Below are 19,447 nucleotides of genomic sequence, written 5' to 3' on the forward strand. Positions count from 1 at the left end.
GGTGACCAGTAATTATTCGATTGATTTTTAAAACGTCACCAAATACATGTAACTTCAGATGGAGAAAAATTGTTGGCATGAGATTACAACTACTAGATGTCAGCACTGCTGCGCGTGTTCAAAATGGCGTCAGTCCAGAAGAAATCGAAAGAAAGATCTCACTCACAGAACATTATACGGCAGATCAACCAGAGTACAGTGTAATTTATTCAATCCGGATTATAGATAATATAGTCTCTTTATTATATCCGTTTTTAAACATACATTTAGAGTTTGAAGACACAAAATATTGGACGTCAGCGCGTTCATGAATTATGACGTAACATACATACGCATCTGTAAATTCATCATCAACAACCTTTCACATCTTAGCTTCCATGTTACTTATTAAGTTGGATCACAGGTATATTATCAGCAAATGAAGCATTACGCAAGGATTATTTACTATTAATTCTGAATAAATTATGGCGCAACACATGTACTTATTGATCCCATGAAAAAACTACTTCCCACTAAACAAACAACTCGCGCCATAGTAGAAAAAAGCTTTAATAACAGTTAATTATTTGTATCGTTAAAAATTACAGAAAATTCCAAACGAACAAATTAACATATATATATAACTTATTTTCATTAGAAGCACGACTTAAAAATACCTATCTAGTTCTTTCTGTCATGGACAAGGAGGGGGAAAAACGCTAGTTTAGTGTATTTTTTATTTTCCTCGCTGTATAAAAACATTAGCAAAATACTAATATTACTTCAGTAAGTTTGCGGATTTACAGCGTTAAAATCCAGAGTTCGATTATTCACTGTGGACATAGCAGACAGCCTAATGTAACTTTGCTCCAAAGCAAACAAACAACCAACCAAGGTATAGTAAAACTTAGTGTAATAACATTCCATGGCACACGAGAAAAAATACAATACGTGGAAAAATACTTAGAAGAATCATTGGGTTCACAGCTCCTGGGAGGGTACTGAATTCTCTTTAATTCAAATCTATTTCTTCTTGAGGTTCTAAAACAAGTCTAATGCTATATACTAAAACAATAACAACAATTGTGAGGAACAGTTAACAAAAGTATAATGCTATGTATATGAAAACAATAACAACAGTTCTGAAGAATAGTTAACAAAAGTCTAATGCTATGTATATGAAAACAATAACAACAGTTGTGAGGAGCAGTTAACAAAAGTCTAATGCTATATACTAAAACAATAACAACAACTGTGAGGAACAGTTAACAAAAGTCTAATGCTATATACAAAAACAATAACAATTGTGAGGAACAGTTAACAAAAGTCTAATGCTATATACAAAAACAATAACAACAATTGTGAGGAACCGTTAACAAAAGTCTAATGCTATATACTAAAACAATAACAATTGTGAGGAACAGTTAACAAAAGCCTGATGCTATATACAAAAACAATAACAACAATTGTGAGGAACAGTTAACAAAAGCCTGATGCTATATACAAAAACAATAACAACAATTGTGAGGAACAATGAAGACCATCCTAATCAATGTTAAACTAGTATAAATAAATAAAGGCTGAACTGATTTGAGAGATTAATAAAATGTGAAATAGAGAAAAGGGTTATTTTTACACTCTCTGAGAGTGTGAGATTTTCATTCAGTGTGTTTAATATTAACTAGGTATAATATACTTTCCTGGTCATGTTAAAGTTGTGCTTGCCTTGCATTATTTTTCTCAACGTTATGATAGAAGTACCTTTAAAACGAAATCATGACCTACAGGGCCAGGTGGTTAGGGCGCTCGACTTGCCATCTGAGGGTCACGAGTTCGAATCCCCCTTTCATCCGTTGGGGCGTTATAATGTGACGGTCAATCCGCTGGTAAAAGAGTTGGCGGTGGGTGGTGTTGACTAGCTTTCTTCCCTCTAATCTGTTAAATTAGTGACGGCTAGCTCAGATAGCCCTCGTATATCTTTGCGCAAAGTTCAAAACAAATCAAAAGAAACCATTTCAACCACACACCGAAACCCTAAAACTTTAACTGACGGGAATGAAACCTCGGTGTTGAGAAACTAAAATCTTCGAATTCAATGTACACCGCTGATTCATCTTTAATTCTAGAATCCTGAGTTCGGTTCCTCCACAATAAACACAGTGCAGATAGCTCGTTGTGTGTTTTTATGCTTAACAACAAACAACTTATTAAAATTTAAATTTTCGGTAAATGCCAATTGTAATTCGGTACAAAAATAACAGTAGACTGAATATTTATATGCATAATTATAAATAAACTACACCCCCCGTTTTTTTTTTTTGGAATGCGATGTGCTATATTAGTAATCTTTCTCATTTTTAAAATATCATCATAAAAATCACCATTGATGTTTATTGTTCTGCCCGTCGTTGCGAATGTTTGTATTATAGTTCCACATGAGTTATTATTACTACTTCCCACATTGTACAAACACTTTACTAGTTATCGAAAACTACTAGTCTATTTACAAACACTTCACTAGTTACCTACAAGCCCCCCAGTGGCACAGCGGTATGTCTGCGGACTTACAACGCTAGAAACCGGGTTTCGATACCCGTGGTGGGCAGAGCACAGATAGCCCTTGTGTAGCTTTGTGCATAATTAAAAACAAACAAACAAGTTACCTACAACTACTGGTCTGTTTTTTGAAGCTGAAATCCTTTCGTCTCATCGTCAGAAGCTGTAATAGTAGCAAACAAAAGTATGTTTTTTTTTTCGTGTTTTTACGAATTTCGGGCATAACTACAAAACAGCTATTTGCGCATAGCAGTACCTAACTCCGAAACGATATATCAGAAGGAAGGCGACTAGTCAACAACAACCACCACCAACTATTGTCTGACCGAATAATAGGATGTGACTATGTCTTTTATAGCTCACTCACGACCACAAATTGTGAATCATATTTTTTTACGGCAATGGGACGCGAACCACGAGTCCTCGGATTCATTGACCGTGCATCCTAATCACTCGGTCAAGCCCAGCTTCTCGGGAATTATAAAAAAAAATCCTCTGATATGCGCAAAATTGTAAAAATCATCAACAGTACGAGGAAATGTACATATACCCAGAAATAGGGTTAATTAAATCAACGTTTTTAGATAATAAGATAACAGGTGTAATAAGACAACATTCTGATCTTAGTTTAGTTGTTTTTCCAAGTCTTTATTCTGAAAACAAATATTTTGCTACGAACCACTGATTACGCTTGACAACCCAGAATACACACTTTTATAGGATTATGTGCACGTCAGAGGAGGGATAGCCTTTTAGTGACGGATAGAGTAACACTGCAAAGGCTAAAACTTATTCTTTTCATTAAGCGTTGCTTTTTTACTTCATTTCGCAAACATTACATGAAATGTGCAAGTGTTTAAATTTACAAATGCTAAAGACCTTCTCTTACCGATGCGATAGTAATAGTATTCGAAACATATAATGTCATACGAGTAAACCAATTTATTTTAAAATTTCATTTTTCTGAGCACTACTTTTTCAGACCAATTTAAAAGTTTTCTGAACAGCCGGAACAAAGATCCATGTTAGGCCTGATTGTCTTGCTCGAAAGATCCATGTTGTAGGCCTTCTTTAATTTGTGCTTCTAAGACTTAACATATATAGTTTATCAGTTTTCTGCGCTTATGCAAGGCCAAGAAATCTTTCTGTTGCCAAATTAGATGTACTACTGTATTCCATGAGAAGTGTTTTTTTTTGTACATATATAAATATAAATTACAGAATACAGCAAAGATTTCTACATTGACTCTGATTCAGTATACTCGTCTATGATGACTCAAACATAACATTTTACTTCACCAATAAGAAGACTTTTCCAAAATGGATTACATATATACATTTGTAGCCAGGAAACTGGATAAGAATTCGAGATTAAATTTAAAACAAATACAGATATAATTCTATGCAAAGATTTGTTTTTCTTTGCATCAACTTCGACTTTCTGTGTAGTTTACCATATTATCTGGAATTACAGAACCAATAATAAATAAATACCATTTCTATCAATTCTCAATAAACGAAAGAGGCCACGTAGCGTATGCAAAGCGTATAGTTTAACAACTGTGCATCTGCAGTTCACCATATGCCAGTCTTTCAACACTTTTTATGCAGCCCGTTGTTGTGCAAACAAGAAATAGGCATGGGAACTGGCGCACGCCGTCTATACAGGATTGCAGACTACCAGTAATCCAATTAGAACATGATCATCTACGCGGAAAACAGGGAATTGATTTATCTTCTTCAAACATTGACTGTGTGGCTGAATAGTACCAACACGGTTTCTGGGAAAATAAACAGGCAAACGCAAAAGAGAGTTGCACAAAACGGGTGAGATAAAGAAAGTATCATTACGTGTCTGTTTACATGATAAAAGGCAGCTGGATACTGAGATGGTTGCACTAAAACGGGAGTCCAAAACGAATTTCATCATTTATTACGAAATATATTTATGATAAGTTAAAACATTTTATCAAGAAAGTGTTGAAAATACCCTTTTATGTTCTTATAGCACAATCATACAGGTGGTTTATGATGAGTTAAAACAGTATATCAAGAAAGTGTTAAAAATGCCCTTTTATGTTCTTATAGCACAATCATACAAGTGGTTTATGATGAGTTAAAAACAGTATATCAAGAAAGTGTTGAAAATACCCTTTTATGTTCTTATAGCACAATCATACAGGTGGTTTATGATGAGTTCAAACAGTATATCAAGAAAGTGTTGAAAATACCCTTTTATGTTCTTATACCACAATCATACAGGTGGTTAATGATGAGTTAAAACAGTTTATCAAGAAAGTGTTGAAAATACCCTTTTATGTTCTTATAGCACAATCATACAAGTGGTTTATGATGAGTTAAAACAGTATATCAAGAAAGTGTTGAAAATACCCTTTTATGTTCTTATAGCACAATCATACAAGTGGTTTATGATGAGTTAAAACAGTTTGTCAAGAAAGTGTTAAAAATACCCTTTTATGTTCTTATAGCACAATCATACAGGCGGTTTATGATGATTTAAAACAATTTGTCAAGAAAGTGTTAAAAATACCCTTTTATGTTCTTATACCACAATCATACAGGTGGTTTATGATGAGTTAAAACAGTATATCAAGAAAGTGTTAAAAATGCCCTTTTATGTTCTTATAGCACAATCATACAGGTGGTTTATGATGAGTTAAAAACAGTATATCAAGAAAGTGTTAAAAATACCCTTTTATGTTCGTATAGCACAATCATACAGCTGGTTTATCTTAGAAATTATCTCAGTTTTCTGAGAACGTAACGCAACTTTTCAATGACACAGGCTGACGGCAAATCCACATTTTGTGTAACTGAACAGCGAATTTTTGGCATATGTTGAAGATAATCACGAATCCTTATCATGCTAGGAACAATTTGATAACCTTGAAGTGAACGTCTTTTTAACACTGTGCATCATTTACTAATACTCCAAACTTTTAAATTATATTGTAAAACAATTTACCGTTTTAAAATCAGCCCTCGAGCGTATTTCACTGTAAGTTTTATTACTCTTTGCTCATGAGCAGCTATATCATAATAGTTTACTTAAAACTGTTGTCGAGAGTTCTTAAAGGTATTTATAAAAAGTCGGTAAAAGGATACAGGAACGTAATTTTGATATTTATTATTTTCAACCTGAAAGTTACCCCGTGAGATTAGGGTGGAGACACTTGGGGTTCAGGTTTAGCCGTTTCCAATTTTAGATTACTGACCAGATGGAGAGCAGTCAGTCAGTAGCACCCGCCGCCAGAAGTGCTTTGTCCAGCTTCTGGAACCGAATAATGGAAGTGACTGACATTTTCATAACGTACCTACAGCTAAAATTACGTTCAGCGACATTGTTGATCTAACATTGGACCTTCCGATCCGTTAATCACGGTCATTTTTACTTAAAATTTTGAATAATTTTATTTTGTATCTTCTAAAGCTGTTATCTCAATCTTCATGTTTTTGGTACAGATACATAATACAACTGAAATACAATGTTGTAACATCACGTTAAACGACTCAACCTTTGTATTTCAAAAATGGACGTCAGGTAAGCATACGTATGAAGTTTATACGTTTACAATGATAAAAAGAACGACAAATGCACATAATTTTGTTTGTTTTGTATAGTTATCTGGCAGGAAAAACATTTACTTACAGAAAGATAAAATGTATTTCCTACACAAGGGAAAACATTATCATACCATATCACAAAGCACGGTACTGCTTAGTATGTTGGGATGGACCGGGAAAAAAATGGCCGCCGCATATATTATGTATTACTCATCAAGGTCTCATGTCTCTCTTACAACAATCTAAGAGACTGTTATAAACACCTAACTTAGGTTTTCAAAGCTATTAAGACCGTCAGTTTAGCCACAAAACATCGTTAAAGTAGAGAACCAGCGTGTAGCGTAACAGCGAAATGTTCTGGTAATTATTCTGATTCTGGCGTCAGAATGGCTAGCTCACCAATACTGGAAGTTGTTGTGATGATCTCTGTATGTCGTGTTCTGCTAAAAAGAAATATAAACTTCATCTCTGATAGTTTGCTGTTAAAAGAATTCCTCAGCTTCATCTCTGTATGTAGTGTGTAACTAACAATCTCAAAGCTTCATCTCTGTAGGTAGTGTGTAACTAACAATATCAAAGCTTCATCTTTATATGTAGTGTGTAACTAACAATCTCAAAGCTTCATCTCTGTATGTAGTGTGTAACTAACAATCTCAAAGCTTCATCTCTGTATGTAGTGTGTAACTAACAATATCAAAGCTTCATCTTTATATGTAGTGTGCAACTAACAGTCTCAAAGCTTCATCTCTGTAGGTAGTGTGTAACTAACAATCTCAAAGCTTCATCTCTGTAGGTAGTGTGTAACTAACAATATCAAAGCTTCATCTCTGTATGTAGTGTGCAACTAACAGTCTCAAAGCTTCATCTCTGTAGGTAGTCTGTAACTAACAATCTCAAAGCTTCATCTCTGTATGTAGTATGTAACCAACAATCTCAAAGCTTCATCTCTGTATGTAGTGTGTAATTAACAATCTCAAAACTTCATCTCTGTATGTAGTGTGTAACTAACAATCTCAAAGCTTCATCTCTGTAGGTAGTGTGTAACTAACAATCTCAAAGCTTCATCTCTGTAGGTAGTGTGTAACTAACAATATCAAAGCTTCATCTCTGTATGTAGTGTGCAACTAACAGTCTCAAAGCTTCATCTCTGTATGTAGTGTGTAACTATCAATCTCAAAGCTTCATCTCTGTTATGTAGTGTGCAACTAACAATATCAATGCTTCATCTCTGTATATAGTGTGTAACTAACGTCTCAAAGCTTCATCTCTGTTATGTAGTGTGCAACTAACAATATCAATGCTTCATCTCTGTATGTAGTGTGTAACTAACAGTCTCAAAGCTTCATCTCTGTTATGTAGTGTGTAACTAACAATCTCAAAGCTTCATCTCTGTATGTAGTGTGTAACTAACAGTCTCAAAGTTTCATCTCTGTTATGTAGTGTGTAACTAACAATCGCAAAGCTTCATCTCTGTATGTAGTGTGCAACTAACAGTCTCAAAGCTTCATCTCTGTTATGTAGTGTGCAACTAACAATATCAATGCTTCATCTCTGTATGTAGTGTGTAACTAACAGTCTCAAAGCTTCATCTCTGTAGGTAGTGTGTAACTAACAATCTCAAAGCTTCATCTCTGTATGTAGTGTGTAACTAGCAATCTCAAAGCTTCATCTCTGTAGGTAGTGTGCAACTAACAGTCTCAAAGCTTCATCTCTGTATGTAGTGTGTAATTAACAATCTCAAAGCTTCATATCTGTATGTAGTGTGTAACTGACAATCTCAAAGCTTCATCTCTGTTATGTAGTGTGTAACTAACAATCGCAAAGCTTCATCTCTGTATGTAGTGTGTAACTAACAGTCTCAAAGCTTCATCTCTGTTATGTACTGTGTAACTAACAATATCAATGCTTCATCTCTGTATGTAGTGTACTATTAAAAGCATATCCAAAGCTTCACCTCAGTGCATTTGTTAAAGTAGTTTGTACTAAAATAATGTTTTTTCTTCTCTTAATCTATAACCTTTGTGTCTTCTCTGGCACAGAACAGATTATATAGTTCTTTTGTCGGATGATTACGAACCGAAATGTATATTGAATGTTAATTACTCATACTGAGTGCTGTGCATAATCTTGTAAGATTAACCCTCTATAGGAAATCAAGTACAGATGTACAGGTTATCATGGTCTTGTAGTATTAACCCTCTATAGGAAATCAAGTACAGATGTACAGGTTATCACGGTCTTGTAGTATTAACCTTCTATAGGAAATCATGTACAGATGTACAGGTTATCACGATCGCAGAAATACTTTCCCTTCTGACCAGTGATACGACTCCTATGCCATGGTCTCTTGAACTTGTTCTATGCTTGATTATATATAACACAAGCGGAATGATGCCATTTGATAAGACTTTATAACTATACAATATATATTGAAGTGGTGGGATACAACTCACTTATTACGATATAAAACAGTAACTAAGCGTTCATTTCTTTATAAACGTTATAATACTAAAACAGTTAAGCATCAAAGATTAAAACTCTTTATGGAGATCAATCTAGTAAGAGTATGGAAATAATTACGTTTTCCTGAAATCACACGTTACACTACACAACTAAGAAGGTAATCAACCGCCCCTCCCACCAACCAAAAATAAGGTTTTTAGAACTAGCTGATTGTATCTAAAATTTTGTTTTACTTGAGATACTGGTAGAGGGCTATACATGACTCATGTGGTAACATGAAGTAAATTGCAATGTTAAATATTAGTATATAAAGTAGTCATTTTGAAGCAGGGAGGCACTGAATTAGAAAACAAACTAATCTGAATTAACATACTAATTCCATTACTATTCGGGCTCGAACTTGTAAAATGTTTACGTTTCATACCATATATACATGAAAGTTAGCTTCATTAGGGCTTTTTTGGGTTTATTACAAGGGAAAAGTAACATTCGTAGGAAAGTCTTACTGCTAACGTATAGCTTGGAAAGGAATTGACATTATTAAACTGCTATTTGTCCTAAAACAAAATCGCAACATTTTTTCATGTTATTTTACTTTGTGGGTTACATTTTTCCTGTTTCATGAAGCATCAATCAGAACGTACAAGAACTATAACCAAGCTTATATATAGTGGTGTGCTCTTCAAACCTGTGCCAGAAACTGACAGTAAAGTATAACTTGTTTCTCAACACTTAGACAAACGATGCCAGAAACTCACAGTAAAGTATAACTCGTTTCTCAAAACTTAAATAAATGGTGCCAGAAACTCACAGTAAAGTATAACTCGTTTCTCAAAACTTAAATAAATGGTGCCAGAAACTCACAGTAAAGTATAACTCGTTTCTCAACACTTAAACAAATCAATTAGAGTGCAAATGATGACTCTTTTTAACTAACACCACTCGTTGCAAGAAACTGTTCTTATCTCGACTCCATAATATTCATTAAAGATTGTTCTGATTACAGCATATCAGTACTGAAAAGTAAAAACAAAGAATGCACACACACACATACACACAAATACTTTTCCAGTGTTGATCCCTGTTAAACTGTACTGAGCCAGTCATGTTTGTAATATTCTCTCAGGGTTGATCCTTTTTCAAATCCGATATAATAAATGTTCAACTACATATTTTGCAATATCTTTCATTTTCAATTTTTATTTTTCGCTTAGTACGTCAGAAAGAGATGATATCGCAACTCGTCCGTTCTTTTAAGCTTAGACGTTAAGTTTGAGGTTAACGTATTTTAATAAATTGCTTTCTAAAGTAACAATTAAAACATAGAAATGTATATTATATTTGCTTACATAAAAGGGATAGATTACGATTTCTTCTAACCGACAAAGAATTGTAATTCCATAATCCAATAGATTATAGCTTTATTAACTATTTTGTTCAATATTATTTATTAACATATTACATGAAGAAAAGAATAACCAAAGACTGGTAAGAAATTAAAAGAATACAAGAAAGAGTTTCGTAAAATAAGAAAGTCCCCATCACCAACATGAGTTTAAAGAATATATTTTCCAAGTGTGTTGACTTCGAAAGTGCATCCTTTACCTGAACTTTGATAAATAGTCACATCTGAAAAGTCCGGAAACCGTTCCACAGGTGGGCACGACATTCGACCTATTGAAGACACTAAAGCTATAGCCAATATTATCGTATTTAGCAACATCCCAATGATCCGAAAATCACAATTAAAGCTCGTGTTTTCCAATTTAACCTCCCTCAATATAACGCTAATTTTTCTCAACTTATTAAGAACATTGTTTGTTCGACTCTCACTTTTTTAACACTCTTTATTTAACAAGAACGATTCTTGTGATACGACAAAGGAAATATGTTAAATTTCTTACATAATGTAAAAACGATCGAAAATAAATTGTAGCTAAGTGAATAGTGAGATTCATAAGTCTTGAAACAACGAGTATGAAAACTGCTGATGCTTGGGGCTCTAACCAAAGAAGTTGAAAACTAATAGAAATAATGTGAGTTCTGATGGTGTGTTGACACTTAAACCATTAACATTCAACAGGTATAAATCTAGTAAAACAAATAAACAGTTTTGAAATGGACTACTATAATTAATCGAACATTTTGATTAGAAATTATCAATTACATGCATAGATGTTGGTATGGTATGTTTTATTAGTACCTTCATGACAAAGTATATAGGAATATTTCTGTATCGTTTCAAAACAAGATTTTCTTCTAACATAAAGCAGAACGAGCATGTATTCATCTATTAGAGAAAGGATATCTTCACAGATTCATCGGTCAGTTCTCATGAAACACAAAATGACTTCTATAATACGAATTTCTGAACAAACATCACTAGCGTTAATATTACGCTTACAGAGCGTTGTTTAAATACGCCAATCACAGAAAGCTAAGATAGGCTGGGTGTTGTGAGTGTTTATAAATGCCAATACAACATACGAACTAAGTTAACTAAAATCGAAACTGAATGAAAAAAATATCTTAATAATGTAATCAGATGCTTTGTGTTTACATTCCATGAACAGCCTTCTGAGCTTGTGTTTACAATCCAAGTGCAGCTTTCCTAGCTTGTATTTACATTCCAAGAACAGCTTTCCAAGCTTGTGTTTACATTCCAAGTACGGCTTTCCAAGCTTATGCTTACATTCGAAGTGCAGCTTTCCAAGCTAGTGTTTACATTCCAAGTACAGCCATCTAAGCTTGTGTTTACATTTCAAGTACAGCTTTCCAAGCTAGTCTTTACATCCCAAGTGCAGCTTTCCAAGCTTGTCTTTACATTCTAAGTACAGCACTCCAAGCTTGTGTTTACATTTTAAGTTCACCATTCCAAGCTAGTATTTACATTCCACGTACAGCCTTCTAAGCTAGTGTTTATATTCCAAGTGCAGGTTTCCAAGCTTGTCTTTACATTCCAAGTACAGCCCTCCAAGCTTGTGTTTACATTTCAAGTACAGCTTTCCAAGCTAGTCTTTACAGCCCAAGTGCAGCTTTCCAAGCTTGTCTTTACATTCCAAGTACAGCCCTCCAAGCTTGTGTTTACATTTTAAGTGCAGCATTCCAAGCTAGTATTTACATTCCACGTACAGCCTTCCAAGCTAGGGTTTATATTCCAAGTGCAGGTTTCCAAACTTGTGTTTACATTCCAAGTACAGCCTTCTAAGCTTATGTTTACATTTTAAGTGCAGCTTTCCTAGCTTGTGTTTACATTCTAAGAACAGCTTTCCAAGCTTGTGTTTACATTCCAAGTACGGCTTTCCAAGCTTATGCTTACATTCGAAGTGCAGCTTTCCAAGCTTGTGTTTACATTCCAAGTACGGCCTTCCAAGCTAGTGTTTACATTCCAAGTACAGCCATCTAAGCTTGTGTTTACATTTCAAGTACAGCTTTCCAAGCTAGTCTTTACATCCCAAGTGCAGCTTTCCAAGCGAACCCGTGAAACTGTTTTACTGTTTATGGTTTTCATATTGTGAATATTGATCAAAATTAGGGACGTAGTTTGTGATAAAAGTAAGTGCCTTAAATTGAAGAAACACCATCGGATATGTGCTGCAATTACTGTTCGACCTTTCAGCTTCCATATTTGCTGAAAATCAAAGTCAGTGACAAGCACGACAACTAAAATCAGTCTTAAACTGTTAAACTGAAGTGTTTACAGTAAAAGTTTAACTCTAAAATTATCGACTTGTTTTTATACCGTTCACTACCGGTAACATATTGAGTAATTTTATGTTTTGCTTGTTACAACATTCAGCTTAGAGAACTGAGCAAATAAATTGGGTGAAATCCCTCATCTACTTTGTAAGATATATATGGGATCTTTCCACAAATTAATGGGATTAAATAAAGATGGTATTTATCTTAATTTGTCTGTGATTTACGTTACTAAGGATCCTGCAACCAACAAAGCCATGGGTCCAGAGCAATTTGGTGCATAAATATATCAGAATAATATGTTACAAAACCCAATGGGGTCCACCCATATTGGTAATTCTTGGGTTAAAAAGTAGAACTCTGTACTGCGTTCTTGAACTTTGTAGTTTTACATTATCAATTTTTTAATTCCTATTCAACATAGTAGGAAACCAAGAAAACTGAACTGGATGTAACAAGTTCCTTATTGTGTTTAGAAGAGGACTTACCAATAATGTAGGAGCCAACCCCTTCAACGTCATAGTGTCGGCCATCGGGTAACTTTGGCCAAGAATTGGAATGAGTATTGTTGCCGAGCCGATCTAAACACACAACAGTAAAACATTAGAATTATAATTCCAGTATTATTTCTTATCAATATACATGTAATTGTTTTATTATAAGTTCCAGCTTCTATACAGTAAGTAACATTTGTTTTTAGAACAGGTACGATGTTTCGATTACTGTTGCGATCATTCTCAAGCACACAAATTTTAACGGCAAAGTAAAAGCTGTAACTTGCAATAAAATATACTTAATCAGTAAGTAAACTCAAAACGAAACTATTAATACAAGTAGTTAGTTTAACAGTTCAAAACAAGTTATATTTGCAATCTTAATTAAATGAACATTAGGATTAACTGCACTAAAAAGATAAGTCGTTATTCACACGCAAAAAAAGTGTAGAAACTCGGCTTGTATAAGTATTGATAATCCGCTCTCCAGATAAGTTTTCGACACAACGAATATTTTATATCTCGGAATACACTGTAATGCTGAAAATAGAAACTCAATGCTAAAAACTCTCGTATTTTCAGACTTCAGTGACTTTTTCGTCATCCAACACCTGAAATTTTATCGATCTTTGCTGCGTTTACTAAGCGCTTGACTGTTGTTGTACTAACGTCCTATTAAGGACTACTCCAGGCAATTACAAAGTAAATTCAATACAATAAGCACTTTACAGATGTCGATCGATAAATTATATTAGTATAATTTTCAGTTCAACAGCAACCCCGAACTACAAGTAATCAATTGCCAGCAGGTAATTGCTTTGTAACATTTTTGTGATTGTTTTTCTTTTCCTCTCTAAAACTTATAATTTTAGGGGGGGGGGAGAGAAACCGGAAATGACGTAAGGTCTAATCTCGTTATTGATTCGCCTGTATACTGTAGTTTCGCTAAATGCAGTACTGCTTGGGGGGGGGAGAATAGAAAAGAGATATATTAGGCCTCTTATAGTGTAGGAATGCAAATAATTTGTATGATTTGTTGTAATGGGCTAGATCAAATCTTACAAATCGCTCGTCAGCCAGGTTAAAGTGTTTGTTTTATTACCTGTACAGGTTTTTGTTTCTTTCTTACTAGCCAACACGTGAATGATATACGTACCGGCGAACAATATGGGAATGTGGTAGGTACGATGTTTATTTCTATCACGTTTAAGTTCGTGTAAAATAGTCGTGTTTACGTGGATATATCTTATCTGGAGCACTAGATAATGATTCAGTATATATGTTTCTCAACGTACAATTACTCTGACAGTTTAAAACAAACCACAACTGTTATTGTTGATTGAATGACTCAAAGCTGTTTCTACTGTTTTTATCTGTAAAATAAAACAGATGTATTACTCGTGCCTTGTTTGAATAAACTAACTAGACACGACTTCGAGCTCCATGTAAACTTACACATTTTTACATGTAAAAGAATGTGCCAACGTAGAGGATCTCTAAAATTATGTCAATTTTAATATAGTATCAATCGAAAATCTTAGATTTTAGTTTTGAAGACAAGACACGGGTTGGCTCAACGTTGGCGTTGAAAAAACTAATTTTGTCCCATCTGTTAGATTCTATTTTTATAACAATTTAAAAGTGGAGCACATGCACCTAACTGGAACATAGAAAATCAACACGTTTTTGTACAAAGATTTTACGTATACAGAAGTAAATTATTTTTGACCATCGACAGTAGTAACTATTAGACCATTGATGAGCCTGATGAGCTCTGGTATTGAGCGAAAAGCATCATCGGCACTGGTTATGTGTAGTTAACACAATATTATGTATTATTTTTCAGTTTCACTCATAAGATCTTAGAATTAGTCTAGCGTTTTCTGATGATTAGTGGGGCGCCAACAAAAAATAAACAACTCTACGTACGTGATTGGGATCTGGAGGGTGTCATTCGCGGCAGAGGTTTGGGTGCTGAATCTCTACATAAAAGGGTCAGTTTTATAAACTTCCGAGTTTTTTTTTAAGTCCTCATAATTTCGGCCAGAAGTTATTCCTGAACAATAGCCCTGCGCACGTGTGTTTCGTACGTAAAGGGAGCGGCGCCCTCTCTAAAAAAGTTGTTTTCTTCAAACCCACGAGACATAACCTACATATACACCGCTCAAGATACTTAAAAAACAACAACACACCTGAATTAGTAAAAATAATAAAGAAATATCTGCTATTACTTAAGATCAAATATAAAGCACATGGAGCTTTGGAATTCTGTTGAAAGATTAATACAAATCAAAGCAACATCTCTGCGCTTAAATGCTATACATTTACCAACAATATTAGCTACAAATTTCACATACGTGTAAAATATAGTTGCTACGTTATAGCCGAAGCCTTGACTTTCTGTTTCAAATTGATCTTCCGTTACACTTCTTTTTTTCGCGTTTCGCGCCGTTCGTACGGGACAAGCTAAAAATCTTAAAGACGAATTCATGAAACATACGAAGACGGTAAAAAAAAAACACACACACACACAAAAACGAACGTTCTATTTCATATTTCTTTAAAACATTCCTTAAGAACATACACAAAAGACTGTTAAGCTTGACATAGAAAAAGAAATAATCCAATCTTTCTCGTCTTTTCAAACTGACTTTCCAAAACTGGATTAGTCTAATTCCCGAACAGACAAGGTATAGAAGATGCGAGTGTAGAAAACGTGGGATGCCAAATCCTTCCTTAGTTAGGAGTGCAGGTGTGCGTTTTTTGTCGTCTTAACACCCTGCCTGTCTTGTGCCTGCCGATTGTAACGATGAAGGCTTTTTTCGTGCAGCCGGCACTGAATACCAACTTTTTAAAACCGTCTTTTAATGTTTGCGAATGTGCGGATCACGTAACCTCACAAATGTTCCATCATCACAACCGTGTAGCTTGCGTATATATCCTGCCAGACTAACCTTTGTCCTCGGTCCTGTGGCGCCCATAAGGTCTAATCCCCTTGCAATATTAGATGCCAAATAAGCTCTACCATCCTGGACTAGCCTTATAGCAGGCCGAACTGATGCTTGCAGTTTTTATAATAGTAATACAAATGCAGGATTAAAGCCTGTTCTTGCATATATTGCGCTATGAGTAACGGCAACATGACACAGAGTAACGAGCTTCTAGTCCTTGTAAAGGACGACATTTTCCTACTCGTTCGGCGTTTCTCGTATGCTCTCACGGCAGTGTAGGGCACCACGATCCACTCCCACGAACGTAAATCTGTTGAATCTCTGAATAACAATCAACAACTGTTATATAAAAGATTATGAGAATAATGCCCGTGGAATGTAGTATAGAATACAGCCTATTAGACAATTTTATGTAATATATCATTAGAGCTTAAAGCCTATGAATAAATATAGTTTGAACAAAACTACTGAATTGCCATTGTATGTGTCACTGAGTAACGGTTTAGGCATAAATTATCTAATATACATATAAGGTTAACCATATTGTCTTACATCTAACTAACCGTTTTTAATCAACAATTTTGAATCACTGACAAATTATAGATAATATTATGTTGTTTACATTACGTTGTCTAACCGGTATTGACGTAATTGTTTAACTACACAGAAGCGGTTAGGGCGCTCGACTCGCAATCTGCGAGCCGCGGGTTCGAGTTCCCGTCTCATCAAACATGGTCGCTCTTTAAGCCGTGGGGGGAGTTATTATGTGACAGTCAATCCCACTATTCGTTGGTAAAAGTGTAGCCCAAGAATTGGCGGTGGGTGGTGATGACTAGCTAAATTAGGGACGGCTAGCCGAGATAGCCCTCGTGTAGCTTTGCGCAAACTTCCAAACAAACCAAACTACAAAGAAACGCGCGACTGTTCTACTAATTTCAGTTTACAAAAACACACACAATATGTGTGTGCATTAAAATGAGACTACAGTGACAACACATCTTGTGAATTACGTGAAAAAGTCTCATTTCCCTCTAGGACTACACTTTTGGGACACCATGTATATGTATATATATATATATGCGATTATATCTATAGATTTAAGGTTATAGATCATTATGTATGCTCCAATCTTTTCTTCTGTGTGCGTGTGTATCAGTGTGCTGTGAATCTATTAATTATATATATATATACTATATTGTATAACCCCACACGACACAAGTAAAAATATCTCTACCAGTCATCTACACCTGAAAACACCAGCAACATTAATTTGAATTACACTCTTCCAGCGACTTCAAGACTTTTCTCTATGTAGAAACTCTTTACTGGCTAAGACACTACGCAGCAATATGGCTGGGAGATTGCTGCTCCCTTAGGCTTAAGTTAGTCAAATAGAAACTAACCTAATACCCTTATAACATACGTAAATTAATTACGAACCATTCAAAAGACTATCGGAGCTCCGCAGGGAGTTCAGCTCCCACCTCGATATTACCGCACCAGAGGTGGCTATGTGGCCGATTATAAAACCTACAGCCACGACTCGTTTAGACGCCTCACGCTGTTAATGCAACTTATCGTTACTGGCTTTTTTTATCAATAGGACGCGATTATCTAACATATCCTGAAACGGATAAGTCTCGAACTTATCTTTCACGCCTTTGATCGAGGTCACTCCAATTAAATTTTTCCTTTTCTTATCTCCATAAAATTTAAACAATAAACTAATAATTTAATGAAAAATACATAACAATACTACCACTCTTAGTTACATTTCTCATCCTCACATTTACATAGGATACTTTATGGCTTATGCTATTTATATCAGAAAAAACTTTAATAAGTTTGCACTCGGGGAAAAAAAATATGCGTTTTTAGGGCTGTTTGCACTCTCTTATAATGTATAATATACCTCATATATCATTCATATCTAAAGTTATAATGTAGGAACTGGCTAATATGCTATAATTGGTCACTAGTCATTGCTAGGGGAGATTATATAAAACTTTGAGTATGCTGGTGTCACACCTTTTCTACATGGGATCTGAAAACAAATGAATCAAACTATTGTTGTTTTTTATGTCTTGTACGTAAAATTATGTTCTATTCTTTCTTTAAAGTTAATTCTGTTGAAGGTATATTCGTTGAAATATTACTATATACATAATTTATTTCATTGTAATTAAGCACAAAGGTACACAACAGGCTATCTGTGTTTTGCCCACCATGGGTATCGAAACCCGGATTCTAGCGTTGTAAGTCCGCAGACATACCGCTGTGCTACTGGATTTGTTTTATTATTTCATTATTTCACGTTTTGATTTTATAGCTTAGTATATGGATATAGGACTAACCTATCCGAATCTCGTGAGATATTATTGGGATTACGACCGAAAATATTTGTAATAGTGAGGGCACTAACTAACGGAACAGTGCATCATAATCTGAGATATGTAGCTCTTAGTCAGTTCGAAATATTAAATTAGTTAATAAGCTGATTGGTAGTCCCAATCTGTAGCTAACTTTAATCACAAGTTATAGATAATTATCTTAATACAATTAAATAAGAAGTTAAGAAAATTTAGCCTCGAAAACAGAATTCATTTGACGTGTATATTGTTCATTCAAGATGACGCTTTAGTTTCTGAGAAGTACAAGCCGTTTGTTTTATGCAATATTAGTAACCAAGTTCTAAAATCAATTGGCCTAAACTATATAGCCTCTTATGCTATAAGTCAGCGTTTCTTTAAAGGGGGTCGCAAGGCTATTGTAAGGGGTGGGGGTTGCGAGACGATACAAAATATTGCTAAAACAAATAATTTAGTGTATGTACAGTTATCTACTACCACTTTGTGTATGCATGGGGGGAAGGGGTCGTTACAGCCTGAAATATATGACCAAGAAAAAAACGTTTGCTATAAGCCATATATCCTGCCGTATCTTCTAAAACTGTGCAAAAGCAAAAGAGAGAACAAAAATGCATAAATTATCCAGCTCTATTTTATCATACTCCGAAACAATTTATTAGTTTTACGTGTATATCTAAACCATAGTCTATTTAATTAATCAGGAAGTGTAAGGTCTACACCCTTGATGTCTACTAATATAAAAAATATATAAACTTTACGTCTTTATAAATAATATCCTTGTGTTTGTATGTTTGTTTGTCCGGAACTTTTCTCACATATTTCTCATACCGTTAGAAAGGCCTTTGTCCGAGGAGTTCATATTATATATTGGCTTTACCATTCAGAATCACCTTCCCTGTTTTTTGCTTAGCCAAACTTTTTAATACAACGAGTATGCTACACGATGGCACAATTTCATTGTCACCATGTGACGACTTGCTTCGATTTCAACTTTAGTTGTTTTTTTATTTGTAAAGTATTTCACACAAACAACACTTAACCCCCGTGTATTTTCCCAAAAGAAAATAAACATTAGAGTAAATACAATTGCTATGGGTTTCTCGACTTATTTAGGTCTAAAATACGCAGTTCGTTCAAAACCATGTTATTATTACTTTGTGAACACACATTCAGACGTTTTCAGCATACTCAGCTTTCATTATAACTTTACATTTACTTTACTTTAACACCTTTTACCTATTTTTTTTCTTTAGTACTGGTTTTATTCTTCGTTTTTTGAGTTTCTTTGTTTCAACTCGTAAAACGGTGTCATACACTGAATGCTCATGGCTGTTAAATACTCTGTACACTA

The 19,447-nt window shown here is 34.6% G+C and overlaps 1 protein-coding gene across 4 annotated transcripts in view; it reads right to left on the reverse strand.

The window, feature by feature from the left end:
• LOC106478442 (homeobox protein OTX2-like) overlaps nt 1-19,447 on the reverse strand; it is an 85,514-nt gene that overhangs the window by 4,589 nt on the left and 61,478 nt on the right. For 3 of the 4 annotated variants that reach the window (XM_022382045.1, XM_022382041.1, XM_022382057.1), the window contains 2 exons: nt 12,771-12,863; nt 10,189-10,257 (listed from right to left, as the gene is read on the reverse strand). In XM_022382045.1, the coding sequence (XP_022237753.1) occupies nt 10,189-10,257; nt 12,771-12,863 (162 nt within the window). The remainder of the gene's footprint in view (nt 1-10,188; nt 10,258-12,770; nt 12,864-19,447) is intronic. The other variant, XM_022382051.1, reaches the window with a different exon arrangement.

This window comes from Limulus polyphemus, unplaced genomic scaffold, assembly GCF_000517525.1.
Source record: "Limulus polyphemus unplaced genomic scaffold, Limulus_polyphemus-2.1.2 Scaffold10, whole genome shotgun sequence".
Lineage (NCBI taxonomy): Eukaryota > Metazoa > Arthropoda > Merostomata > Xiphosura > Limulidae > Limulus > Limulus polyphemus.